The sequence below is a fragment of the Dromaius novaehollandiae genome, chromosome 4 (assembly GCF_036370855.1).
Source record: "Dromaius novaehollandiae isolate bDroNov1 chromosome 4, bDroNov1.hap1, whole genome shotgun sequence".
Lineage (NCBI taxonomy): Eukaryota > Metazoa > Chordata > Aves > Casuariiformes > Dromaiidae > Dromaius > Dromaius novaehollandiae.
This window is the reverse complement of record NC_088101.1, coordinates 12,578,171-12,605,884: the sequence shown is the minus strand read 5'-3', so window position 1 is coordinate 12,605,884 and position 27,714 is coordinate 12,578,171. Positions and strand designations below refer to the sequence as shown.

The 27,714-nt window shown below is 43.5% G+C and overlaps 3 protein-coding genes across 4 annotated transcripts in view; 1 reads left to right on the top strand and 2 right to left on the bottom strand.

The window, feature by feature from the left end:
• CCDC158 (coiled-coil domain containing 158) overlaps positions 1–1,760 on the top strand; it is a 38,456-nt gene extending 36,696 nt beyond the window's left edge. For both annotated transcript variants that reach the window (XM_064510436.1, XM_064510435.1), the window contains exons 22-23: positions 309–413; positions 1,596–1,760. In XM_064510436.1, the coding sequence (XP_064366506.1) occupies positions 309–413; positions 1,596–1,672 (182 nt within the window). In that variant the 3' untranslated portion in view covers positions 1,673–1,760. The remainder of the gene's footprint in view (positions 1–308; positions 414–1,595) is intronic.
• A 5,719-nt stretch (positions 1,761–7,479) lies between these two features.
• On the bottom strand, positions 7,480–9,352 carry STBD1 (starch binding domain 1). Its single transcript, XM_064510434.1, has 2 exons — positions 8,978–9,352; positions 7,480–8,762 (listed from the first exon to the last, which is right to left on the bottom strand). Exons 1-2 carry the CDS (start codon positions 9,273–9,275, stop codon positions 7,942–7,944), a joined length of 1,119 nt encoding a protein of 372 aa, XP_064366504.1. The 5' UTR covers positions 9,276–9,352; the 3' UTR covers positions 7,480–7,941.
• Positions 9,353–11,075: 1,723 nt separating this feature from the next.
• FAM47E (family with sequence similarity 47 member E) lies at positions 11,076–25,104 on the bottom strand. The gene is made up of 8 exons (XM_064511353.1): positions 25,088–25,104; positions 24,185–24,545; positions 23,407–23,564; positions 22,700–22,850; positions 18,273–18,416; positions 13,504–13,656; positions 12,119–12,190; positions 11,076–11,087 (listed from the first exon to the last, which is right to left on the bottom strand). Exons 1-8 carry the CDS (start codon positions 25,102–25,104, stop codon positions 11,076–11,078), a joined length of 1,068 nt encoding a protein of 355 aa, XP_064367423.1.
• Between the last annotated feature and the right edge of the window lie 2,610 nt (positions 25,105–27,714).

The window sequence follows — 27,714 nt, the reverse complement described above, 5'->3', positions numbered from 1 at the left end:
GCAAAGAGGAGTTTATAAGTTGTGGGCATAAATATTATTTTATTAATATAAAACACTGTTTCTCCATCCCCCAAAACACATTTACAGGCAATCTAGAAATTTGGTTCCATTCTCATTTAAATAGAAATACCAGGAAGTATAAAATAATGTTAATAACCTTGTCATTTGCTTTGTTATTGGAAGTTTTATCATTTGAAATGTTATTTTCTAGGAGCTTTATTTTAGATGGAGTCTTTAAATAATTCAGTAATTTTTTTTTTATTATTATTTTTACATCTCTGATAACATTTGACTAATAATTTTCTCAGTAGCTTCTCAGCCCAAGGAGACTAGTGAGAGTACATCTAGGAAGCTACAGAACAAGATGGAAAGCCTGCAAAACCTGGTGGAAACATTACAGATGAAAAACCAAGGTGCCAGAATTTACCAAAAATATTACTATTTTATTTAAAACACATTTGACATAAACTATTTGTGGTACCTGCTATAGCACTAGCTATGTTTTTGCATTCTATCAGTTTAGATGTGTCTGACTTACTAGTACCCACTTGTACTTTATCCTGCTCCTAGGAGAGTAATTAGATTAACTGCACAATGTACTGTTGCTCAGCCCCTTAACTCTAATAAGCTTCAAGATCCTTTACATTTCAAACATGGCATCTGGTCAGGGGTGCCCTCGTGCGCTGTCGTGTCCAATTAAATGAAAATTTTAAAGAGTTGATGACATTTTCATGGAAACGGAAAGATTCTGACAGCGGTAGAGTTCAAAACACACACAGTTTCCCAGCAGTGGCCATAAAGCATATCCGTTCATCCTCAATGTTTGTTTGATCTGAGATGACCACAAACCATGGAGGACTTTTCAAGTTCTGTTCTTACTCCCTTTGAAATCACTGGTAAAACCCTCAGGAATTCCTGTGATGGCAGGATGCCAGGTGAGATGGAATTTCTTTTTTCCTGTGCTCATTGCACATTCCAATTGCTGCCCTTTAAGTCTCCCTCCATGAATTTGGAAAATTGTGATTTCCCCACATCATACAGTTCACACAGGGATATATAAATAATCTGACTTGGTAAAACTAATCAAATTATTTTATATAAAGTATAAGGTAACTGTTCTCACTCTTACTCTTCACCATCTGTTAACACCTTTAGGTAGCTTGTTTTCTGTATCATGCATTCAAAATATATATTGAAATCTGTAATATATCAATATATGAAAGGGATGAAATCAAAAAGCCATTTATGTGCACCCTAAGTAAACCCTATTCCATGAACATTGGACCAAAGGTATTAATTTCAAACCATCACGTAAGAGAGACTCTGAAATCAGTAACATTTTGCCACTTACTCCAGCTTTGAATGCCGCCCTTTGGTCCAGAAAGCAGATTAGGTGGTGTCCATTTGTAATTAGGTTTATCTTTTCTATTAAAATCCTGCATTCAAAGAAATGCAAGCTGAAGTTGCATTTGTAAGGGCTTGATAAGTGCAGAGTATGACATGTGGGAGGATCTTATACAGCTTCAAGTGTCTGCACTCCAATCATTTTAACATTAGGTGGTGTTCACATAATCCCTTCTTGCTGCTATTTTCAGCAATGTCATCAATGATCAAAACTCAGGAGAAGAAGATAGAGAAAGTGAAAGAAAAGGAGAAAAAACTAGCAAAATGAAGACGTTCTATAATAGCGATTACTTTCACGTATGTACATTGTGTTTAAAATATATTATACTTTTAAAGATTAATAATAAAGATTCTTGTAGTTTTGTAATCTGTACCTTGAACTAGCACACTCTTTACAGTCCTTATTTTTAAATGAGTGGGAAGTACAGAGGAGTAAACATATCTAAATACAGACTCTTTCACTGGCACGCATTTGGAATAGCTACGTGCTGTGAGGGACACTGGCCACATGGAATTGCTGACTGCTCCAGGTTCCAGTAAAGCATATGCACCCGATGTGTTCTGGATCTTGCACACAATTTCAGGTACTCTTTTTTAGAAAGATAGTTTTGAAATGTCTTGTTTTGGTATTTTTCTTGCACTTCTGAAAACAAATCCTCCCCCCCCCCCCCATACTTCATGTTATTAGTTTAATAAATTATGATTCATCTGGATGTCCCAGAATGACCGAATATTTCCAACACAAGCAGGAAATCTCCCCTCGGCACTCGTTAACGTTAAGATAGATGAAGTGTTGAACCACATGCCTACAGCTGCAAGACTGCACAGATTTCGTCCTATACCATGATTTCTTCAAGCAGAATGGACTCATCAAATGGTACTTTTTGTGTTATTTTCCCTGCTTGTTGTGATGTTTGGTTTTATTCATAGTGCAAGCGGAGTCCACAGTATGCCCTAGGATCAGCTTTGTAAGCACAGCACTCACATTTTGACTTAAAGTCAAAAGGCTGAGGGTGTGCAGGTTCCTGGTTTGTTTGGGACCCTCTGTCCTTTTGCAACCCATGGCACTCTGTAGAATGATAAAGGGGAAAGTTAGGCAGAAGAAAATGCATTTCGCATCTACACTGACTTTGCTTGTAACACTTTAGCTAAATACCTAAGTACGACTTACATGCCAGGCTCCAGCACGCATTTTAAAAAGAAGTTTGCTAAAGTAGCTGAGCATATTACTTCCAGTTGCTCTCCAAAATCTTCTTCAGTTGAGTCACCAAAACACATAGCCTTCCCTTAAGGTGTGTGCCTAAGAATAACATCCTCGAAGGCCACTCCTAGTCTAAGATTTAGTAATAAACAGGAAAGAATGTTTAGCACATCTGGCACATACAGGTTTATTTTTAAACCTCCTATGACTTCTGACATTTGAGGATTTTTGCAGTAGTGGGCAAATGACTTACTGCACTTAAAAGAATTAGCAGAGTATCCTATGCTAAAAATAATTCAAAAGCAACAAGATAAACAGAATCACTCAAAAATCAGATTGATGTTTAAAGTCTCATTAGAATTTGACAGTATCTTGGGGAACAAGATAGTCATAGAAAGAAGGCAAAAGGGAGGAGGAATTTTATACCCTCCCTACATTGATTATTTTTCCAGAATTTGCCACTTGATTTTTTTTCTCTGGGGACCTCTCATGAAGAGCAGTTGCAGTGCTGCCTCTTCAGAGTCCAGCAAGGCTGTCTGAGAAATTGGTCGCTGAAGCTGCTGGCCTGGTAGCAGGGGGGCCTTTCTCTAGACACTGTGACAGTACTAACAAGGTAAGAGGCAAGATGTCCCCCCCAATAAATCTGTGCCTGAGCACAAAAACGTAGGCCATACAGCTGTACCTAGGTCAGCAGGAGGTGGCTATGGGCCAGGCTCACTAGCACTATCATTTTTGTCTCTCTCTGCTTTGTGGAAAGCAGTGGTCTGTGGCAGCATGGCAGGCCACACTGGCATTGAAGGGGTTACAGCCAATCCAGTAACCTTCTCCAAATCAAATGATTTGTAAGCATGGCTCTGCAAAAGCAGCTTCATTAGCACAAGCCATCCAGTCATGAACTTTGTTTTGTTGGCTTTAAAGCTACATGGAACTATATTCAGAGTAGACCAAACCTCTGAATTTTAGTTTTGGGCCTTGTTAAGGGAAAGAAGAGATGACTGAGTTGTTCTTAAGCTGTCCTCTGTCATTGGCAGCAGTATTTTCACTTAATTCCAGCAGTTTTCTGTATGAGCAGATCATTTTTTCCACTGATTCTTAGCAACAGTTTTGCAAGCTTTAGTCATAATCTTAGTAAAGGCACACCCCTCTTCCTAGGAATCAGTTGCATTGACATAGTGGGTTTTGCATCACAATTTAGGCCTGTTTTACATATTAGACAGATCTACCAAGGCTTTAGTAAGAAAGAGGTGAGGTGAGGTGAGAGCCTGTATTCAGCCTGCAGCCCAGCAGGCTCAAAAAGGTCAATGAAAAGTGCCCTTCCAGCTGTGCTCAAGCAGCCAGGTTAGAGTTTCAGAAGACTGCAGCCCTGTGAGAATGGAAAGGAGCAGGTGGAGAGGTGCAGATAGCCAGAGAGAAAGGACATCTGCCAAGCAGAAAAGCAACTTTACATCCATGTGCTAGAACCCAGCAGAGTTCAGTACAGGTGTGGGCTCCCTCTCTGCCACCACCAGAAAGGAAAACATTAGCTTGGGAAGGTGAAAAGGCCATACATTAGCAGGGCCAAGACCAGATTATCTGTGTCCTGGACTTTGCAATATGAATAGCACTTTGTTTTCCCATGTCATACAGATACAGGTTTATGAGTGACAGGAGGACTGTTAGGCAAATTTTGACCACAAGAAGACACCACAGATAGGTTTTATATCTAGGGAGTTGGTTGCTAATACCAGTCTACTGTATTCGAGTGGACCATGTACAGAGACTCCAAGCAGTGAGTTTAACTTCCAAAAGAAAAAAAAAAAAAAAAAAAAAGGTTTGCTTTTTGCAAAGGCACCTTTCAAAATAAATGAGCGGCAAGTTGCAGTACAAGTTTCTGTACCCCACTTTAACTAGTTCCTGCCCAAAGGGAGCCCAGTCCCCATTCCAGCCTTAGGCTGTCTGCTCAGCTTGCCAGTGACACATACCCCTTGCCATTTGTACACCAAAGTACTGCACAAATGAGACTAGATTGCATTTCACCTAAAAATAGTCAAGTTGGCAACAGCCTGAGCAGATTGCAACCAAAGATCTACATTCTAAGTCAGTGTCTCTCTCTCTCTGCCAAGCTATGAGTAAGGCAGCTTATCATTTACTTTTAGAAATCCCAAGCTGTTGGCTGCTAGGCTGTTATATCTACATAGGAATGTCAACAATGACTTCTCACATACAGCTTCCACTAGTGCTCCCAGTCAGGACAGTGTCCTAGACAAGTCATCAGCCCATTCTAGTATGACCACCTTTATGTGACAAAGCAACTTTGTAACTGTTTAAGTCTACCTTAAGGCTTGAGTGAAGGCATTGTTCAATAATGAGAGATCACCTCTGTAAACTTGGAGAAAACACTGATTAACTACTTCTTTGATACTGAAATCCAGCTTTGTTTCATTCACCATACAAATGACATTTCATTTACATAGCATGGGCCCTGCTGGGCAAGGAGTAATTGTGAATGATGCAGTAATTTAGAATTTTTAGAAGTGCAGTGCAGGTCTGTGTAGAAATCTTTCTTAGTCATTCGGCAAGATGATGCAACCATGAAGACTGTATGTGCTGTCTGTGGGATCAAAGTGCAGGGTGTTTAATTTAAAAAAAAAAGTGCCTTCACTTATAATTTGAGAGACTTTTCAGAGTTAGTCCAAAACATGTTCATCACTGCATTAGAGGATCTATTCTAGTGTAAGTTAAGTGGCTTTCTAGTCAGTATCTTAATCTAACAACACAGTTAATCTTCTCAGACACGCCTCCAACGTATGTATGATTCCACTCAAATGGCAAAGGCTGTTCAACAAGTGGTTTTTAAGTTCACAGTACCTTACTATTTGAAGAACTGGCAGCAATGGGAAAAAGAACTTAAGGCATCTTGAAATAACATACTTGGCTTCAACTTGAGTAGTTCCTTAAAAAAAAAAAAAAAACAAAAAACAAAAACAAAACAAAAAAAACCCCACACCCTTCTATTTCAACTGTACCCCTTGGATATATTAACTCTGATTTACTGGCAGAAAAGTGAGTACAAAAATGTAATTACTGTACAAGACCAGTAGTTCCAGCATGATTCTGCTTATTCAGCTAAAGCTGTAAGTTGCTGAATGAAACCCACACAAGTGTTTTGTGTATTCAGTCATAATGCACATTGACAGATCTTAGAGCTTTCTGTTTGTACACAGAGAGAGAGCAAGGTCATAACTAAACAGCACAAGTATGTTACAGTGAAGCAGTAGCTCCTCTGTTGAAATGAGCCTCATGTTAGTATTTTCAGCCCAGGGTATGCTCCTAAGAAAGTCTCATTCCTTTCAAATAAGTGCACTAAATAATTAAGTGTAGTATTAGCTCTCTGAAGTAGTTCAGGACTAACATGTGCATGTGCACACATGTGCAAGACCTTCCAGATCCCACTGAACCAACATCAGTTACCTCCTGAGTTGACAGCAGCTTCCTCTCCCTTTTGAGTCCAGTTAACATAAAAAGCTTACAATCTTGAACTTACTCCCACTACCCTTTCATACAATGTTCTCTTGTATACAAAGTCTCTTGAGAAAGGAAATTAGACTTTTCTTCCCCTGAATCTTTAAGTTGTTTAAGACAACCAGAAAGTAAAGCTGACAGTATCTGCAGAAGTAATGCTGACCCACAGAACAAGATGTTCTGTCATGTAATAACAACTGAGAGATACTTGTTTTGCCTGAGAATATGCGAGACTTCAACTTAACAATGCAACAGTTCATTTCCCTTAGTCCCCCTCCCTCCTCATCCTCTCTTCAAAAGAACTCCAGATTGTCTTTAGCTATTCTGTGGCTACGCCTACATAAGCAGGCAGTGCAGCCCACTCAGAATGGCTTTGTATAATGAAACAGCTGGCACTTAAGCACCAGTACCAACATTTCAGACAGCTGTTCTTGACAGCAGCTCTAGTACAGTCCCACCAGCTGTATGCCAGGTAGCCATTAAATTGCAAGAGCTGAGCTTCAGAAGTTCATCTTCCAATCTGTTATCACTCAAAAAACAATCCAGTTCACATACTCAGACTGTTCTACTACATGGGGGAAAAAAGAGTAAGCAGAGATCATTAGATCAGAAACATGCTTTTGAAGCAAGTCTTCCAACTAAATTGCTAATCTATACACTTCCAGAATTCCTACAAAATAATGGTCTTCAGAGCAAGTTCACTCTAGGGAAGTCATATTTGCAAACTAGGTTCCTCATTATGGGAAGGAGAGCTTGTTCAAAGTGGCATCATCTATTTGGATCCTACAATACAGAGAGCAGGCAAGCACCTTTCTGCTTTTGTCATGTATAAATGTCAACTGCTTTGCCTTTAGTGGCTAGAAGTGTTTTGCATCATCTGGCTTGCTAGAAGCTCACAGTTTAGAGGGAACAAATTCATATGGAAAAGTCTAGTCCCAGGACAAGCAAATGAGCCTAGGAGAAGATCATTGCTAGCACTGAAGAGAGATTAGTCTGTGCTGTTCACAAGTAGGCAGAACAAACCACCTGCTCTATTTCAGACAGAATCCCATCCCTTAGCCATCACAGCAGTCCACGTTTTTTTTCAAGCCTGGTCCCGCCCTGACAAAGTAATTTATTAAGCTCATCAGACAGTCGCTTCTGACCTTTGCTCTCTTCTTAGCAGGAGGATCCAGCTAAAAGGGACCTATCTGCCAAGCCTTCATTTGGGCTGCAGTACGTCCTGGAGAGCAGGAAGTAAAGAATGAAGTATGTAAGTGTTCAACCCTTTGTCACTCCAGAGGGCCAGCCACTTTTGGGGGAGCTTTTAGCACTGAAAGTACAGGTCAACTATATCAGTTCTATCTAACTTAAGAGTCAGTTCACAAGCCAAGTTATAAAGGATCAGCAGTCTGAAAGTGTTTATTGCTTATTTATATGTTACATAAGTTAAAACACTTAAGTTCCTATTACAGTGTAGACAACCACACTTCCTAGTATGCTTTTAAAGCCATAAGCAGTTTGTACAACGATTCATCCCATAGCCCCACTCTAAGCAACGTAAACTCAAGTCCAGGCTCCAGATTTATCCTGACAGGCAGCTGCTTGAAACACTGCTCATGCCTTCATAGCCTACCTTGCACATCTTCAGAAGCTTTTGAGGTTGACTTTTCAGGTTGCTAAATTACCTCCTGAAGACAACAAGATCTGCTGCTCATTCAGTTTAGCCAGGTTTGATAAAAGATTTACAGAGCTCTGCAATTGAGATTATCTCCTACTGAAGACGGGTAAAGTTTCAGGGCTCCGTGATTTATCTAAGCAGGTTTGCCATTAAATAAGCAGCTTCCACAATGTAATTAATGATATCCCCACCACTGGTGAGCCACCTGATCTTCGTGTGCAGTCACTAGGGTTCGATTACTGCATTCTTCCCAACGTCTGACCTTCCCATTCTCCACCAAGATAAATTTCCACTCTATTTTGGTGTCTACTGGCAAGATAATGGATTCAGACCAGAAGCCATCCTTGTCATACTTAAGCGGGACGTAGCTGTGCCACTGGCCAAGACACTCGTGGTCACCCGTAACACCAATCAGCTGAGCATCCGAGTGTGTGATATAGTGCACACGGAAAGTCACGTGGATATTCTGAAACATTGGGGTCACCGCTGCAACTCTCTTAGCTTTCAAGTCCCCATCAGGGCAGTCTCCCTGTTCCCATTCCTTGTTGTCACAGTCTTCCGCGCTGCCATCCTTAACAGCCTCCCCCCAGGCCAGGTGCTCAGAAACAACTTCCCACTCTTCATGGTCCAAGTCCCGACTCTCTGCTGGCTGACCCAGCTGCTCCTCACTTTTGTCCTTATGAACATCACCAGAGGCTTCTGCCAAGTTCATCGCACACCATCCATCAGTTGCCTGTCCCTTCTGGGGTCTCAGTTCCCCCGCCTGGCCACCGTGCACGTCAGCTGGACGCTCCCAGGAGTCGGTCACGGGGGTGGCATGCTGCTTTGGGAGCAGCGGCTCCGTCTCCGGAGAGTCACAGGAAACGCCATCACTTTGAACGTGGTTAAGCTCCTTCCTTGTTACAGCTGCCAAATCCTCCCCTGGCTTCTCCGGGCTGGACGGGGCAGTGGCCTTGGCTTCTGGCAGAACTTGCTCGCTGCTTGCCACGAGGTCCTCTAAGCACAGCATTCAATTGAAACAGGCATAAACAACAGTTTAAGCACCACAGTCGGGCTTCGCGGCAGCAAGCCCCTAGCAGCAGCTCCCAGCTCTGCAGCACCCCCCCACCGGCGCAGTTTGCGCCGCCCCCTAAGCGAGGGCAACGCGAGCGCGGGGGCTCGGGCAGGCGGGAGCCCCCCGCAGCCCCCCTACCCTCTCCCCGCCCCGCTACCTGTGGCTGCCGCCTCGCCCCGCGGCTGCGGGGGCTCCTCGCCGACGCCGCCCCGGCAGGGAGCTGCCGCCGCCTCGCCGCCCTCCTCGCCTCGCCCGTCGGCGCCGCCGTACCAGAGCCAGGCGACGAGGGCGGCCAGCAGCCCCACCACCAGCGCCGGCCACAGCCCCGCTCCCAGCCAGCCCCAGCCCCAGCCCCAGCCGCGGGTCGCGGCGGGGAGGGCGGCGGCGTCCGGCGGGAGCCGCGGCTCGGCGGCGGCGGGCTGCCGCAGCACGGGCGGGCCGCGGTCGCGGGCCATGGCCGGGCACAAGCAGCGGGGCCGCGGCCGCCTCCCTCCGGGGCCGCTTTAAGCCTTGGCCGCGGGGAGGGAGGAGCCGCGGCCGCCGCGAGCCGCCCCCGGGGCGGGCTGCGGAGCCACCGCGCGCTTCGGGCAGCCGTTGGGACCGTTGGGGCGGGCGGTTGGGCCGCCCCTCGTGGGGGGAGCGGGGGGAACACCCCCGGGCTCTGCCCGCCTGGTCGTCCCTGCTTTCCGCCGAGGTTTATTTTAAAAGCCCAAGGCAACGACAGAGGCACCACTCGTTGCCAGTGTTTTAAATCAAGGATAGTACAAAAATGAGGAGAGGTGACACACAAAAGTTGGCGACCGAAAGCTTGATTTATTTGTTTTTTTTCATAGAAGCAGCATTCATGATTGGTGAGCTTATAGCTATAGTAAGTGCAGGAGTTCGTGGAGTTTAAATTTAGCAGTGCTGGTGGCATTATGATTTATATGTTCTAGCAGGGTGACTGTGGGCTAAGGGTGACCAACCTGCTTGTACTTTTAATGTTTGTGCTGATGAATATTGCTTTCCTGGTTTCTGAGATAAAGGTACTACTTCTGCATCGTATGCTAATGCTTACAATTGGATTTCTTAACATCGTCACACTCCTCCGTCATTTGTATTATGCCCAGGAGGCTTTTTTGGACTAGCAGGACTTCAGATTCCATTAGTGCAGAATCAAACTGACAATTACTTTAATATAGCTTCATTTTGCTACCCAGTTGTGTTCCTCTTGAAGTGATGATGTCAGATTTTAATTCAGAATTAAAGGATTATACAGATAAGTACCCATGAAATTGAATAGAAGATGTTATGATTTAGTGTTTCGAATTGATAATCCTGCAGTGACAAATATTCAAAATGTTTAGCAAACTAATACAGGTTGGGCTATTAACACTGTTAATAGTGGAGAAAGAATTAGGGGAGGTAGTTCCATTCACTTTTGACCACTGATTTCTTAAACACATTCCCTTTATCTGAAGGAAGGTGTTGTCTTTATTTAATTCTAAAGCCCCCTGATGAGATCTTACCGGCTATCTCATTAGAAAAGAGAATGGCTAAGTGGATGTCCGAATAAGTCTATTTCCAGTATGCAAAGTTCTTAATCTCTCAGTGTCATTTAGAGCAATGCTGTATCAGCCTAACAGGACATGAAATGTCATTTAAATTTATAGAAGCACAAGTGTGCAGTCTTCACAGTGAAGTTCCCTGGTTGATGTGGTACATGTCAATCTCTGTGAATACACCAAAGCCATCATCTAAACATTTTTCCTTTCTGTGCATACAGCATGGGTCTAATAGCTGAGACACTGTCTCTGAAGCCTTGCTCCAACAAAGTGTTGAGTCTGTGCTTTAGTATAAATACATGCTTTTGTGCTTTGATGTATGGGGTGTGCTCAGACGTGCTAAAAATTGATCTTCTGTTCAATAATACATGGACAGAAAAGAGCTGTGAAGCTAGGACCTGCCTGGGCACTTTCTCAGTGGATCTGTCTTTTCGCATGCTTCCTTTTACCACTGTTGATGCTTCAAGGGGATATGTATCTGCAGCTTAGCCTTGCTACTTCAAACAGAAAGCTGACTTCAATGAGTTAACTACTCCTTGCGTAGTAGATTATAAATCTGTAGTTTGCTTATAACCCTTTTTCTAGTCTTCACAGCAGAAACAGTCCCTTGCTCTGTATTTATACAACACTTAGCGCAGCTGCGCTTTTCAGTTATTGCACCTACCTACTGTTGTGCTTTAGGTAGTAAGTGTGAACTGCAGTTGAAAATTCCTAACCACCTCCCTGAAACAGAACAGACAGAAATCGTTACCTTTCTTATCACCGTAAAAGAGCATCCTTCTGCTAGCTTTGAGAACAGCTGAACAGGCAGTGTTTGGATCAGCTAATCCCAACATTTCTTTCTTTCAATATATCTGATAAAACGGTTCAGAAAGAAAGAGAAATGTAACTGACACAGCTTAGAAGTGACTGTTACAGAAACCTTTAAGGAACAGTTTAATTTGAAGACACGGAAGTCTGAGAGATTGAAGGCAGAATGCTTAAATAAAGGCAGGGTCCTCCTTTAATAAGCAAGAAAAGAGCAAAGTTATCTTCTGGTTCTATTTATCTCTCAAATTCATTGTCTGTTGCTTCAGCCTCCTCTTCACCCAGTATCTGCAGAAGAAACTAAAACAAAATGCACACACAAAAAACTGTGGTTACTAGTAATGCATTTGAATGGCTTGGAAAGACAAGTGACAAGGAGCTAGGCGCCACCAGAGGCAAGCTTCCCACACAGCTGTACAGCCTTCCCAGGCAGGGAAGAACAGTTTTATACGCCTTTCCTGACTTGCTCACTCTGCTGAGCAACCCAGCCTGCTGCCAGTTGCTGCTAGCTGTGGGGTGGCTTCTATTTTGTGCAGGGTCAGAGGGAGAAGGGAGCTCAGTGCTACCGAGCAACAAGAATGGATAGCTAAGGGAAAAGCAGACCTGTCCCTTTCAGAGGCAATGTGAATTTCTGTTCGATTAAACTAGCTAAAAGTGGTTCAGTTATGGTTGTAATAATAGTACCCTGTCCAGGTAGCAGACAGTTTGAGCCTTGGAACTCCTCCTAGGCTGTCTATAACTTACCTTGTATTTCTTTTTTTAGAACAATTTCTCAGTGAATGTGAAGACTAAAACTCCTGGGTCACTGATCACTTACCACATGCTAGAAAGAGGGATGCTTGACAGAAGAGAAGTGAGAAGAGTCCTGTCTCAAGAGCTACAGGATGCTGAGCACCAAGGTCGCTGCTCCCATGCAAATGCACAGATCGTTGTAACTGGTAACTTACCCCTGGTTTCCGGTAGCCTTTCCTCTCCAGGAATTCCTTAAATGCATGCATCCCATAGTACCTGGGATTCTCCTAAGAGAATTTCCAAAGCAGATTAATAGAAAGGCTGCAGAATGCATCTTGCATTTTTTTAAAAATCTTTTGTTGGAACCAAACAAAGCAACAGTGCAGTAAAGGAACGAGGAGGCAGTTTCTCAGAGTCTCAAGGATACGACCAATTCTGTTTCTAACTAATTCAAGATTTTAGTTTGTTCATGGGATCATTTCTGATGTGGCATTAATTTGGAAGTTAGTGTCTTCAGTGAACACTGAAGCATTGTTGCACCATTGTTTATTCAGTAAATGCGGTAGCAATTGCTGAACCTTGTTTTGAAAAGCTACATGTGACTTTGTAGACTTACCAGCCAGCTGGCTGGGGCAAGATCAGGAGCCTCAAACCTGCCGCCTTCTCACATTTCAAAACCAAAACAGTAGGGTGTATATTTGCTGATGACAATTTTATAAATAACAACCAGGCAGCCATAGCTGTTATTAGTAAGCCCTGGCCCATGTTCATTCTGTCTCTCAAATTAACTTTCTGAATCTTACTCTGTAAACTGTGCCATCTAGTGTGGTGACAAGGAATGTCAGCTGTAATTTAAAAGAGTGTAAGAAATGCCCTACTGAATCAGACCAGTGGTCCATCTACCTGACTGTTCTGGTTCTGACGGTGGCAGTAGGGGTTGTTGTATAGGGAGCACTCATGAGCCTGTCCAGTTTCCACTGTCTGATCCCCCACTATTTACAACTACTGTGTTAAGGAAGTTGGAGAGCGCTGCTCTTAAACGACCGTTCTGTGAGTGCAGTGCTTCTTCTGGTTTTATTCTTGTAATGGAACAAAATGGAAACATGAACAAGTAGAGAAGAAATCACAGCTAAGCAGCCCTGTTATCCCCTTTGCCTGTACTATTGGGGCATCTGGAGTTCCACAGAGAATTCAGGAAAGAGATTTGCTGGGGAAGCTTTACGGAGGTTTGCAGGGAGCTTTTCCTGAGTGTAAGGGCAGCATGGGAGAAAGCCCAGTGGGGCTTTTAGGAAGCTCTAATGAGAAGGGAAAGGACAACAGCTCATAGGTGAAGTGGAGGCAGGTAGCAGCTTTTTCGTGAGTAAGAGCTGTCTGTGTTTGCATATTGATAGGCTGTATACATATATATTGATATACTGTGGCTTCTTGGTGTCACAAAGTGAAAAAAAACAGTCATTGCCACCAGTAAGGTGAATGGTAGCAGCCCTTAGGTCTCCTGTTAACAGTGCACATGGTGCTCAGGTATGTTCCCATAGCATGTACTGTGTAGTCATTGACTCAGCTGAGCTCAGTGTCCTTGATTTCATAGTGCTTATAGTACCTTCTTAATGGATGGTGCCGTGAAATTTTTAACGCCATTGCCTGTTTCTTTTGGATCCACTAAGGGTTCACCCACTTTTTGTTTTTTCCATGTTTTAGGGTCGAGGTACCAGGCTCCATATCTGATCTTAACAAATTTGGGCTGGCATGGTTCCTAAAAAGTAATAGAATAATGAGTGGTAACTCTCTTATCATATTTCATATTGATAAAGCAGATGCCAAGTACTACTGCTACATAAGCATACTTCGGTATGTACCCCTTGCAGTAGCAGTATAGTAAAGTGTAATCATGTTCATCACCATTGATTCTTTCAGCGTAAAGAATATTACACAAAAGACCCATGTCTTGTCTACTGTTCCTCTTGAGTTTTCTAACCCACCCATTTGCTAGTGAGTTGTTTCTTCTTTGTGTTCAAAGGGGTAGACTTGGGAAGATGCCTCTGTAATAAAAGAGGATGCACAGCAGAGTGGAGGAAGGCAAGCAAGGGATAGAGTTAGAAGGGAGAAGCGCAGGTGGATGTGTGGAAACAAGTAAAAAAGTAAGGTGGTTTGTTCATCTCTTCTTGTTGTCCCTGATGTGCCCAAAGGCAGAGCTAAAAAGAAATAGGGAAAGAAACAGCATCAGCTCTTAGACAGTAGCTCTCAAGGCTGAGTCTAAACTGTCTTCCCCTAGAAATCATCTTCCAGGGTAAAATCTTAAATTCAGGACTCGAGACACACTGGGAACTAGCCTTTTTTCCACCATGGCGATTTTCTTCAGATTTTCTTTTCTTAAAGCAGTGGCTTGACACCTTTTTGCATTGGATGCTCACCCAACCAGGTAGCAAAACAGGTGAGGAAAGTGTTCATACACCTTGGACATGCCTCGTCCTCCTGGAAGAAACAGTAACCCTGGCCATCTTTCTGTACCATCCTTTTCCCCATACTAATTGGTAGTACCTCAAGTATCTTGACCCTCTCCTGTGTGCTGTATTTCCCAGTAGCCAGCAGGTGGCACATGAGTAGCATTTCTGATAATAATAGCTCATTTCTGCTCCCACTCAATGAAGGGATGGTTTCTCTCAGTCACTTTTAGACAGCTTTTGAAGAGCAGCGTTTATTATGCCTTCCGACCCAGACTGCTGACCAAGAAGCTATTTTTTACAATAACCCACTGGAAAAGGTAGGGATAGCACAGAAACCAAACTAGGCAGATTAGAATTGGTGGTAGTGCTGTCCTCTGAAGTAGCCTTCAGAGTGGCTAGTCATGAGGACACCCCAGATCTAGAGCTGCATTACATTGTCAGCCATTAAAAGTTGGAAAGGAGACAGTGAAGACAAGGGAAAGCTGTTTCTCATAATGAAGCAGCGTGTGTGTCTATATGGCTTACAGTGATGGTGGAGGAAAACCAAGCACCATCAAAGCCTTTTCTTGTGTCCAAGATATCAAAGGCAATAGGGACCTCAAGAGTCTGGTGTTAGGGCTAATGTCTGCAGGCTGCTTGTGGTCCATGAATGTATGAATTCTTCATAGCCATCAAAAAATTGTAGGATACAAGAAAATCTGTGGATTCTCTTCAAAAAATTTGTGATCTTACAGTCAAGAAGCACCGGTCTGTTTTACCCGTCTGCCCTAAGACAACATCAACTTGACGATGATTGTCTAACCTGATCCTGAAAGAGAGATGATCCACAGCGAGATGATCCACAGCCTCCAGAACAATGTATTTCATTATTTAATCGTCCTTTCTGTTAGAAAACTGTTGCTAGTTTCATAACTACATCTCTCTGCTCCCCCTGAGTTCAGTATTTCTTAACCTATCCAAAAGAAACATGAGGAGCAAAGTACATCCAGTCTATTTGTACCACCCTTCTACTTAAATGGAGCTTCTTATGTGTATCCTCAGTTATCTCTTATCTACACTAGATAACTCAGTTCACTACATCTTTGCATGTTGGTCATAGGTATGTGGTCATTCCTTTAGCTCTCCCCATTTTCTTCTGAATTTGTTCACAATTTTCTTGACGAATAGTGACCAAAAGTGGACAGACACATCACCCTGAACTGAGGTCTTACCCGGACTGAGCAGAGCAGAGGATTAGCTCGCATTCCTCTCTGTTCTCATGGTAGGATGCTTCCTTTTTTTGCATGACCAGGACGCTGCTGACACAATCTACTAAAATCCCCATATCCTTTCCTGCTGACCTCCTTCCTAGCCAGTTGTTCCTCATTCTGTATTTGTGCAGCTGAAAATTTATGCTTGGGAGAAGTAATTTGCATTTGGCCCTGTTTTTTTGCACTCTGTGTTTTTTTGTCTAATATGTCAGGATCATTTTGAATCCATTTGAATCCCTTCAACATCCCTGTAGTGTCTTCTAGCTTGGTTTCATCTGCAAATTTAATAGATTCTTTGGAGCTACATGTGTTTTTCTTGAATTTGCAAGGAAACAACTAGTGAATCTGAGTTTGTTTCTACTGTTTTTCCGCAGTATAATGCATTTCACCCTCACTTAGCTGCCTTGAAATCAACTAACAGGTCTAATGACTATGAAAACTGTTCTCTCCCTGGTACATTCTAATATCTTAGCCCTTTGTGTGTTAATTGCTTTAGCTGTTTGACTGTGATTGAGCTTTTCAGTAAAGTGAGGCAGCGAAGGTATTAAAGGTTCTGTCTGTCTCATCATCATTTGCTGATTGCTTCTTTCTCCACTGAGAAAATATTTCCCTCGGTGTTCTGCTCATTATAAACATACGTAAAGAATGTCTCTGTGTTGCCTAATATCTCTTGCTAGTTGCATCTCATTCAATGTGTTTACTTTTCTTAGTTTCCTAAGTCCTAAACACTTGTGCTGCTCTTTCCTACTTGCCCTTAGTAATCTGACTTGAAAATCCTTCTTGGCTTTGAGGTAGAGCTTATCGCTTGCCCAAGCTGGTCTCTTACTGGATTTTCTGTGCTTCCTCAGAATGTCTGTATTGTGCCAGTAATATTCTTTAAGGAATGCCAGCTTTCCCTAAACTGATTTTCCCTTATGTTTGTTTCCCAGGAGACATTATCTGCCAGTAATCTCAGTTCATTAAAGTCACCTTCTCTTGAAGTCATGCTTTCTGTTTTGTTGTTCTCCATTCTCCTTTCCCTAACTGGCATGATTGCATTTCATCAGCTGTTTCGTGACTGATGCCTAATACTTTTCACCCCAAACAGATCCTCCTCCTAGGTTAGAATCAGATCTCTTCTAAGAATTTGAAGGAGGAGAGAGAAAATATGAGATACTGCAAGACAGAGAAAAGGAAACATCCTAGTAGTGAACATCTCTTGCAGTCCAGTAGAGAGGGATCAAAGCTTGAAGATCCATAGATTTGTCATAGAGATTTTGCTTAATTAAGTATCTCCATGCATCCAGTATTTTAATCAGCATATTCTTTAGAGACATAATGAGAAAGGCCACCAAAATGCCTTTATTCTGCAGTGGAAGTTCTACATGCAGCAGAATGGCAGAGTCGGTATACAGTAAAGGAATGGACTGAAATAATATTAAGACATTATTCTGTTCTGTTATATTATTTTGCCAGTGATGAGCAGTAGCAGGGCCCCCAATACATAAAACAATGTAATATACTTTGGCCAAATTCTGTGAAGTGCTAAGTGTCCTGAGCTCATCCCAGAGTTCACTGAAGCTGTGGTACCCAGCAACTCTTAAAGGCTGAATCATAATTAAACTGTTCCAGCAAAAAAAATCATGCTGATATACCCTCAAGGTCATCTAAAGTCCTAGAAAAATTATGCCTTGACTTCCATGTAGATTCATTATATTGCCTGGCTGTTAGAGTAGAGCAGCATAAAAGACATCCAAATATTTATTTTCAGGCAACTTTTAACACAGAAGATTATCCAAGTCCAAAGTCTGAAGAGCACTAAAAAAACAAATACAAGCTTGAATTTTGTGATAAGAAAGAACATATACGTGTGTGTTTGTAGCTGACAGGTCTAATCTTCCAAGCTGGAGAAAGAAAACAGTTGATTTGGAGAGAATACCAGAAACATGTCTTTAGCTGCTCGGAGAGAACAGCTCCTGGGAGGATACTCAGCAGGGAGGTAGAATAGAGTATCATTTCACACACTCTCTCACTGCATGCTACCCATGTCAGCAAGCTCTACAGGCAGATTTCTTTTTTTTTTTGGATGATGCATCCCATGTGTATTCTCACAGCCTAGCTCTGACATTTTATTTACTGTGAAATAAAGCTGTTCATCAGAATTGAAGGAGGCTTCAGAGCCACATCACCAATGTCTTCACCTGGGTCACAGCAATACCTTCTTCACACTGGTTGAAATATTCCCTTAGATTTATAAGGTGCCAGGTATAATTTCATCTGCTTTCCTAAGGAAGGATTTTGCTGAGGTATGTCTGAAGTTTTTCTAAATGAACCAAGGACGTGCAGAGTGGAGCAGAAACAATTCGCAGAGCTCTTTAGGAGAGTTTTCCTTCCTTTGACAAGCATCTTCTCACCCTCCAGCCTGCCTATAGATTCTTTTACATTTCTTCATATATCACTGAGTGCAAGTTCTTCTTTCTCAGAAGGTTGAGAGAGTCTTAACCTTCAGGAGATCACTTATGCCAAACCTTCATATAATTTCTGAATGTGACTGTTCCTGTCCCCTTTATGAAGATAATGCTTTCCTCAAAGCTAGAAGCCATGTGATTATTTTATAAATTGTGTGATTACATTCTAAATGAAACTACCAGTTCCCCGACTTTGTTTTTTTCTTCTGTGTAGCCTGGCCTCCTTACCTCACGAGGACTCTTTATAACTCTCCTGGGAAGTGAGCCTCCCAGACACTCTATAAGCTCTGGGGGTAGAGCATTTATTTCCACAACTCGAACACTCTTGGTATCAGAGCTAGTATTTTCATTGATGTAATATATTTCTTCTCCCTGAAATAAGAAGCCAGGGATATAAATAAGACAGTAACAGGAAAGTTCAATGTGCCTTGAAATACACTTTTGCTGACAGGAAATCTTCGTGCCCTATTCTGAAGCTGTTCCCACAAGTTCCTCTTTCCTGGGTGTAATGTTTGAGGGAGGATGTCAATGCAGTCACTTAATCATGTGCTGCTTTGGTCTAATAGCAGGAGAAAGCAAAAAGCCCTTTTTCACCCGGTCATGTTAGAGAATGAAGCAAGATGTGGGCCTTCAATCTGTGCTTAGCAAGCCAGCACATGATGCAGTGACTCCATCGTGAGACACTGGTCACATGCCAGAACTGAGGGTGTGATTTTTTGCTTCACTGAACTATTCCCTGCTTTGCCCTGGCTGAGGTGTCAAGGGATACAGCTAACCTATACAAGGCACTGCAGACTGCAGTGAAGGTCCCCATCATAGGGACTGTTGGCAACATGAGTCTCCAGCATTGCTTATGGCCACAAAATATTCAATACTATTGAGGCCAGCAGGCACAACAAAGTACGATACTGAGCCAGGGCTGGTGCCCAGGGGCTGACGAGGATTGGGGACAGACAGCTTATCACTCAAGTGACATTCTGCAAGACGCAGGGGACTAGGAATAGCAAAGGTGTGCTGAGTTGTTTGCCTTCCTGAGGAAGGTGGAGGTGGACACGCAGTGCGATAGGTTCTCAGACAGTATTCAGCCCCATAATGTTCTTTTCTCAGTGCCACTTAGGGTGAAAAAATGCTACGAATAATTGAACACCGCATTGCTATGATGTGAACAGCTGTACTCTTGAGGCAGGCTAGAGACCTGCCCATCTGGACAGCTGGTGGACTCCATGTTTCTTGTGCTAGAACAAAATCCGGCTATGTGCAGGTGCTCATCATGGGCACCATGACGTCATGGTACCAAAGCTTTGTGCTCACTGGGAAGACTGAGGGGAGGTGAAGCTGAGTGACTGATACTCTGCAGTGGGTCTCTGGGTCTCCTCAGGTGGGGCTGGGAGAGGGACTAGATCTGCTGAGAGGGGCAGTTCGTTCCAGATCTGTGCATGTGCGTGGAGGAGATCATAAGGGAACCACAGGAAGGAGATGCTATAGGCTTCCTTACTGGGATTAGGCCCCTAAGAGTCCCCTTGATTCTTTAACATCCCCATCTGTTCTCTCAGAGCCTCTTTGAGTGTGGTTTCCTTGCAACCTAGCTTCTCCCCAGCCAAGTGGGGTTCGTGTTAGCACAAATACACCTGGATGATGATGTGTTCACCAGCACAGCTGTGTTCAGAGATGGACTTTCTCCACAGCCAAAGGCCAGATTTCCAGTGGAGACCAGGTGAACTGGGGAAGTCACATCACCATTGCATTCTCCATTATGGGGCTAGGCCTGCCCAGTGTGACTTTCTTGTCAGTAATCACCCTTCCAGCAGCTAGAAAACAAGCTCTCCGTCTCTAATAGCTCCTCCTTCTCCAGCACTGGCCACTTAAGACCCCTGTCATCTGGCACCCTTCCAGGGAAGCAAGTGCCTTTTGTGCCTCTAGCTAGTGTTGCCCTGCCCCAGGACAGGAGCCAAGGGCTGTCACACACAGAGCTTCATTGTATAAGCTGATAGACATGAGCTATTTGTATAAAGGCTGACATGTAAAGCATTTGTTTACTAATGGCTGCTACAGACCATCTGGGAGTAGGAGATAGGGGCTAAGAATGACTTATTCTGGCCTTATTTCTAGGCATGTCAAGCGTGCATTTAACTGTAATAGACACTGGCAATCAGGAAGAGAAAATCCCAATGGCTTTTCATTATCTTAAAGTAGAACTCATAGACCTCTGAGGTAAGCTGTGAATTGTTTTCCTCGTAGTCTCTGTGCTGAATCTCTCTGGGAGTTTATAGATGTCTGTAAAGGTTTGCTGGCAGTGGGCCAGGCCTTCATGCCGCATGAAGAAAACAGATGCCCAAGTATTTCTGATACAGACAGGAATTAGTGGATGACATGGGTTCATCTGCCTGGTGTGTTGAAGATGCACTGGAATGGGGAGGAGGGGCTGCACTGTAGCACACTAGGATCTTGAGAGTCCTCATAAGAAAACTATGTCTTCAGAAAGCTACTTCAAGCTTGAACAGATGAGAATGGCCTCTGGGCTGCTCTGCTTTAAACCCTCATGCTGCCTATGTGCACCATTTTGGTGTCTCTTCTCATCTGTGCCAATGAGCTCTCTGCACTTAAGGACCGAGACCACAGGACTTGTGTATGCTGAGACTCCAGTGAGCTCAGCTGTGCTGCTCTCATTGCACTGATATTGCCTGCTAAAAGATACATATATTTCAAAATTTCAATAGTTAGTTGAGTGACTGAGCAAATAATAATGTAACCCAGGCTAGCAAAATAATCTAATTGCAGCCTTCAATACCTATGTTTATTTCAGGAACAGAGAAGAGATCAGCCTGTGATATAAGACAGACCCAAAACAAAGCAGAAACTGACTGTAAGACTGCAGCCTCACTCAAATGTACAGGCACAGTAAACTGCAGTTAGGAGAGTTTGTAAAAATCTCTTGCTCATCATGCAAGACCTCTACTTTTACTCCGTAAGATAGTATGTAGAGATAGTATGCATCTATGTTTTGGTGCAGCAGCATAAATTTTTAGCTCCATAATCTGCTCCTGAATTCTTTGAGGTCGATAAGAAGTTAAGTACAGGCTAACAAAAGAAAAACCAAGAATCTTAGAGCACTGCAGTTGAATTTTCAAAAGCAGAGTCACCTGCTCCAACAGAAATAACTAGAAAGTTTATCTTTGGCTAGAAGATGAATGTGGAGCCCCAAGTGTGGATGGAGGTACAACACATTACAAATCTGCTTTCGCAGAGTCTGCCGTATCATGTAGCATGCCAATGGAGCATCCTTCACCTTTGTAAGGCTGAAGTGGTATTCATGTGGAATATGGCTCACAGGTCAGGAAAACTGGTGCCATTGGTTGCCAGTTTTAAATTGTGCCCTTTGTAGTATAGTTTGCATAAAACTAAGTATGGACTGCTGAAACTGCGCTCAGCCAGGCTGAATCCAAAATGAAGCAAATAAACATAGCAAGTGTCTCCCTCTGTCCCCTCCCTGCAGGCAGGCAGATGTTGAAGTAAACAGATGGACATGGCAGCATTACAGAATAAATTGACTTGTGATTTACTTTACATTTTTCATTCTCTATGTACAAAGCTCCTGTGAAATCAGAAGGGCCAGAGTCAGGGACCTTTACATACTAGGTTTTTCATCAGCTCTTGTGGGATTTAGGCCCTCAGCTCCCCCAACAGTTGTAGACTTTAATCCAAACTCTTTTAGGAGGCACGATATAGTATAGTATTTCATGAAAAGGTCATATAGGAAACAGTGTATGATAACCATTACAGAGAAAATAGGTTAAAAAGATGAATAGTAATTTGGCTTGTACCAGTAACTATTACTGGCAGTTTAGGTCAGCTCAGTTGTAGTCAGGCTAAGGAAAAGTCATGGGATTGGAACATATTGGACAGGTGAGATAGAGATGGGTTGGAGCTTTCCACAGGCAAAAGGTCAGAAGCGAAAGTTTGAGTAGCTACAATTTTTACTGTATTTAGATCAAGTAGTATGATGGAATCATGTTAGCTTACACAAAGATATTTTAGACATGAGTAATATAATAAAAGATGAGTTTGGCATGCTGATTGCATGCTTGGGCCCAGTGTTTATGCAGAGGTTCCCAAATAAAGATACCTAAACCCTTCTTAAAAGCTTCTTAAAAGCTACTGAGCTTAGGGCGTTTAGGTCATCATTTGGCCCTGATAAGTAATTTCCTTATTAATGTTTCTCTGAAATCATCTGTGCTCCTGATTTCATGCATCTGCTTTTCTTCTGTTACATTGTGTGTCCAGTTGCCCTTTGTTTCTATGCATTTTCTACCTATCATCGCAGTGTGTGAATTTGGCATATTGTATTATTACTGCATTGGTCTTTATTTATCCCCTGTACTGCATGACTTTTGAGTTGCTAAGTCAAATTCTTGTTATCTGCCTTTTCTCTTTGGAAAAGGTCCTTGTATTCCGAGCTAATGTTTGAGGGTCAGCCCAGTTAAAATCTCAGCAGCCAAGTCCTGAAGACCCTCATCTGCTGCAGCTGCTCACAGCTGCGAATGTGCAGGGCATTTTTTTCAGGGCTCAAACCATCTTCAGGCACACTACTTTGAAGAGAATGGTGTAAGCTGATAACACCAGCGTTTGGTGAGAAGGTGCTATTTTTTCTTACTTACCAGAGATGCATCCCACACACAAAAATCCAAGCCTGCTGGCTTTGTGTTTATATTCACAGGAGGAATGTAGCTGAGTCCGGGCATCTTTTCTCTTTTCACCACCTTTCCTTTGAGAAGTGATGTATATAGATTGTTTCCTCTGGACTCCTTGCTGCAGAAAGAAGAGATGTGACACAATTATTCATGGTCTGTAGGTGCCTCTTGACAGCATGGAGGAGACCACAAGGTTTGAGGTCAGTGCAATTTGGATAACTGTAGCTATGTCACCCTTCAGTTTATCCGTGGGGAAGGTGAAGAAAGTTTCTGGAATTGGTGGAGATCTGGGCAGCTTTGTGACTGCCAGAGATGCACGTATAGGCTTGCAGATCTCAGTCACAGCAAAGGGAGTCTCCTTTGAATGCCGTGGCTGTGGAACAGGCCCATAATAGCCTCTTTGGTATGTCTGATTGGAGGAATTAGGTAGGGTATCCACAATATTCCATATCCACTGAGCTGCTTAAGACAAAGGACAGTAATCAGGAAGTTAGTGCTGTTCCCTGAGTCCTTCTAGAGGTAAGCTGTGGCAAGATGTGCAATGCATCCGACCCACAGATATAGGCACCTTTTCTCTTTTTCCATCTTGCATTTTGGAAAAGAGAGACTGGGCTGAGCCCAGTCCTACATTCAGAAGCCAGTTCTGAATTCACACTGTCGTGTCCTATACTCACTGTGCTGATGACCCAGGCATTGCATCTGTTTGGTGTTTGTCCTTGGGATAATGCCAAATTTTCTGAGGAGGGAGGATCTCCTCTTTATGGTCACTCTTCACAGGCCTGAAGCTCTTGTGCATCTCAGCTTCCAAGATATTCATCACCTCTAGAAGGAGCTGAGGGTCAAACAAGAAGAGGGTTCAAAAAGACTGCCCCGGCTATTCTTACTTCCACTGAGTTTGGGGGGGACCTCACAGCAGAATGAGGAACACAATAAGAAGATAGGCTGGAGGGAAGAATGCCCTCCACTTAGGAAAGGGAGTGTCTAAAGATGTGAGATGCAATTGTGGTGTGTATGAGGCATCCTGAATTACAGATGTGATGCAGGACACCAGGCCTTTATTCTGTTTGAAGAAGGGGAGATTATTCATATTCCTGGAACATTCAGGGATATCGTGAGATGTTTCCAAGGCTAAAGGGTAAAGCCCCTTCCCTCCAGGGCCATATATTGATGGGAAAGTATGGGACTGGTCAAATAACTGTGCGAGTAATCTCACCATGTTAGCAAAGTGTTTGAGAAACCTGTCAGCTCCTCAGAGCTGTCCCTACGATAAGATCAGGGATATATATTTTAAATGGCAATTCAGACTTTGTTGACTTGCTATTTGTACGGAATAAGGAATTTTGATTTTTATATAAAGGCAAGAGGGAATTCAATCCTGGACTGTTTTTACATTTCAAGTGCTGAAAGAATGCTCATTTCAATGAAAAATATCAGCAACTAGATTGTCTTTACCTCTGGAAAGATGCTGTCTTTCAAATGAGAGTAAAATGACTGAGGGTGCTGGCTCAGCTTGTGGTCCATCTCCTCACTGAAATCCTTCTGGGCTTCCTGCTCTGACATGAGCTTGCACTGGGGTATAGCAGATGTCTTCTGTGCTTTCTGATGGGCTGAACGTGATCTACTCTGTAGCACAATGGGGGAAAGCCCCTTTGTACCATGGATGATGATGTTATCGCAGGGAGGAGGGAAGCCATTTCTGAAATCATCCAGGCCGCTTTTTAAGAATCGCCAGCGCTGGCTGTTAAGGGAATCTGAGAACCTCTGTTTAGTGCTATGTACTGGAAAGCATCTTGATGACAATTTTCCCTTGTACCTGAATGGAAGACCTCTAGTTAGTGCAGAAAATGTGCATTATAAGGAAGTGTGTTTTAAGACTCACCTCACTTGTATTAAGAAAGCAGGAATAAAAGGCTAACCACGTCTGGGCTGTGGCTTGACATTTTATCTCTGCTGTTTGCCCCACATGGAAGTGGGACACAGAAGTTGAGTTCAGTGGTTAGTGTCAAATCCTAGGACCAAATATGCAGCAACACTTGGGCTGCACGGGCTCAGGCTGTCAAAGGGGAGCTGGAAGTTGATATTCATGAGCCAGGCGAAGAACCAGGTTACAAGCCAGGGGGGTGATTTGATTGCTTTGCCCGCTTGCCCACTAATACATTTCACAGGGAAGAACTCTGGTCCAAACCCACTAACCCTGATCGCTGCCAGCCTGGCTCAGGATGTGGCCAAACTCTGCTGGAGCTGGAGCTTCTGGAGGGCAGCATGAATGTGCCAGAGGGACAGGTAGGCTAATGAAAGAGTGTATAGCCCCACATTTCCTCACCAGACCTCCCTGAGTCTCTTGCTCCTGCTCACCATGGTGCTGTGCTCATCCTGACGGCTCCACACCACAAGGCCCTCACTGCCTGGCACGGAAGGGCAGAGCTTGGTGGCTCTGGGTCGCTAGGAGACGGCGTCCAGGGTGTCTGCGGGGCTGGGAGAGGCTCTCAGCCAAGTAACTCATCCCCAGGCTTTGACTGGCTTCTCTGCTCTGCCCTTGGGACTTGTGCCCCACACGCTCCTCTTCCCTGTCCCCATGCTCACCAGGTCTGCCAAGAGCCCCTGCCAGGTGACACTGCTGTTGCAGATAAGAAAGCTGAGCAGAATTATGGCTAGCTTCTTCCTGAGTCATCACGGCCAGGCCCTCCTCTGCTCTACTGCAGTGTACAGCATGGGCACATGTTTCATCCATGCTCCCAATTTCTCTCTAGGTGCTGCAGCCTGTCACTTGGCGTGCAGAGGGCCTGCCCAGCAGCACGGAGCTGTTTGCAGTGCTCATCAGCAAAGGAACAAAGAATTATTTTTGGTCCTGGGGCTGCTTCAGGACTGTATGGAAAGCTGTGAGCTCGAAGCAGCTCTGCTAGTCTCTCTGGGGCTCTAGCTGTCTATCTTGTAATGTCTCTGCTCTTCCCAGGACCTGAGGTGTCCTCAGGGAAGAAAGCAGGTGGAGAGTATGACTTAATGCATAACAGGATAAGATCAGGCACCTGAAAAGCTTTTATGACAGTGTTCTTGACTGCTGCAATCTGCAGTGGAGGAAGATGCAGTCTAGCAGCTATAACTTGATTTAAGGTAATAAATGACAGTAGGAAACTTGCAGATTAATGGGGCTTGGTACTGAAAGCCAGGTCCTCAGCAAACTGGTTACTCTGTTTGGGTTATCCAAACAATGCCAAATGCCATAGTCTCACATGCTCCCAATCCAGGTCCTGCTGCTCCCTCTCCTAGCAAGATCTCTATTTGACAGCTTAGTGCCTCGTCATAGCCTATACCTGCACAGCTGCTAGATGTGTTCCCCGGCTCCTCAACATATTTCCTCCATACCCCACCCCCTAGTATGGGTTCCTTGGCCACATTCAGTTTGTGAGAGTTCCCCAGTTCAGCAGTGAGGGCTCCAACATTGCTGTGGCAGTGGTTGAATTCCAGTGTGCAACTGAGTAAAGAGGACATAGTGTGAGCAGGCAGTCCACACAGTGGCGAGGGGAGGATGGGGACAGATTAGGTTCAAGGTAAAGTTTGGAAGAGAGGAGAGTTGACTGAGGAGAGAAATCTGGGTGAAAAGAACAGAAAGGGAAAGGTGGTCTGAAGCAATGCTCTGTCCTCCTACACAGGAGGCCCAGTCTGATGCCTGTGAGTCACGAGCCATTATATGCAGAAGCAGCGATGAGTCAGGGAAGCAGCAAACCAAACCAGTAGTAGTTGATGGGTAGGAGTAGTTCCACCAGCTAATTTCTGTGTAACTTGGATTATGAGGAATATAGTTGTGTATGCGTAATTTTTAAATGTACTACATAATCTATATCCCAAATATTGTGTGTTTGTGTGTGTGCGTAGAGGAATGTGTGTGTATGTGTGGTTTAGAATTTATGAGGACTGATTATTTAGTAAGAGAGAGTCAAAACATCTGAGTCAAGGAGAACCAACCATTTCAGAAGAAAGAACATTTTTGGTACTGTTCTCATAAAAGTTAGTAAGTATTAATCTCCTCAAAAGCAAAAACAAGTGCTACAGATAATTCTCTTGTCCCCTAAAAAGTCACTGTGCCAAGTTTGGAAGCCAAACAGTGAAGCCCTTTATAAACATAAATCCCAGCCTGGCCTTTATGATGCACTCGCTTCAGGTGCATCCATATGCAGTGAAACTGAGAGCGAAACTGCTGTTCCACAGACAGCAACTCTGTTCACAGCCCTTTCCAAGGTCGCTGTTGAACCTGGTAAATTGCAGTGTGGTAAATTTGTAGTGTGTGGGAGTAATAAATTAAAGCATGGGTACAATGAAATTTGATGCCTACCAACTTCCAAGCCTTTCAACTCTCGGCTGAAATCAGTAAGTTATAATTATATTATTAGTTTATTAATTATGCATACAGTGCTAGAGACATATATAGTATGTGTTAATTCGTTGATGACAAGTGCATGAAAGGCAGAAGAGCTAAGTCTCTGAGAACGTTTTCCTTGTCTAGTATTGATGCATTTGTTTCGCAAGAGCTTCTGCTCTAAGATTGGGAGTGTATTGCATGTAAAGCTTCTGCTATTCTCCTTGGCCGGTGCTATAAAACGTCCAGCTAACAAAGGGTCTTTGTGGTGAGCTATCAGAAAACTACACTGTTAATGATCTGGAAGTTACATGTATTATGTTTTATGTTCTGTTGATGAGCAGGGCAGAGTTTAAATGACAACTAGGAGTTATATTCCAGCCAGTATGCAAAACAGAGGTAAACCAAAACTGGTGTAAGACAAATGGGATGCCCCCCTTCATAAAAGCACCATTCCTGATAACTAGATGTCAGTCCCTTTCAAGTTTATTTCTGAATTTGTTCTGTTGGATATTCCAGAGGAAAATACAGGTAGGATTCAGAAACATGGTGATGGAGATGGATGTAAACAGAGCACCTGGGGGCACAAAGGTGCAAGGAGACTGAAAACATCATCCAGCGGAAGGAA

Bases quoted from the DNA above. Each gene is read 5' to 3' on its own strand.
- STBD1 (XM_064510434.1), bottom strand. From the start codon at position 9,275: ATGGCCCGCGACCGCGGCCCGCCCGTGCTGCGGCAGCCCGCCGCCGCC. The intron at 8,763-8,977 runs GTAGCGGGGCGG...TGCTGTGCTTAG, and splicing joins GGGCGAGGCGGCAGCCACAG to AGGACCTCGTGGCAAGCAGC.
- FAM47E (XM_064511353.1), bottom strand. The intron at 18,417-22,699 runs GTAAGTAAGAAA...TTCTTATTTCAG, and splicing joins GTGTGTGGGATGCATCTCTG to GGAGAAGAAATATATTACAT. The intron at 12,191-13,503 runs GTACTATAAGCA...AAATTCTCTTAG, and splicing joins CGGCACCATCCATTAAGAAG to GAGAATCCCAGGTACTATGG.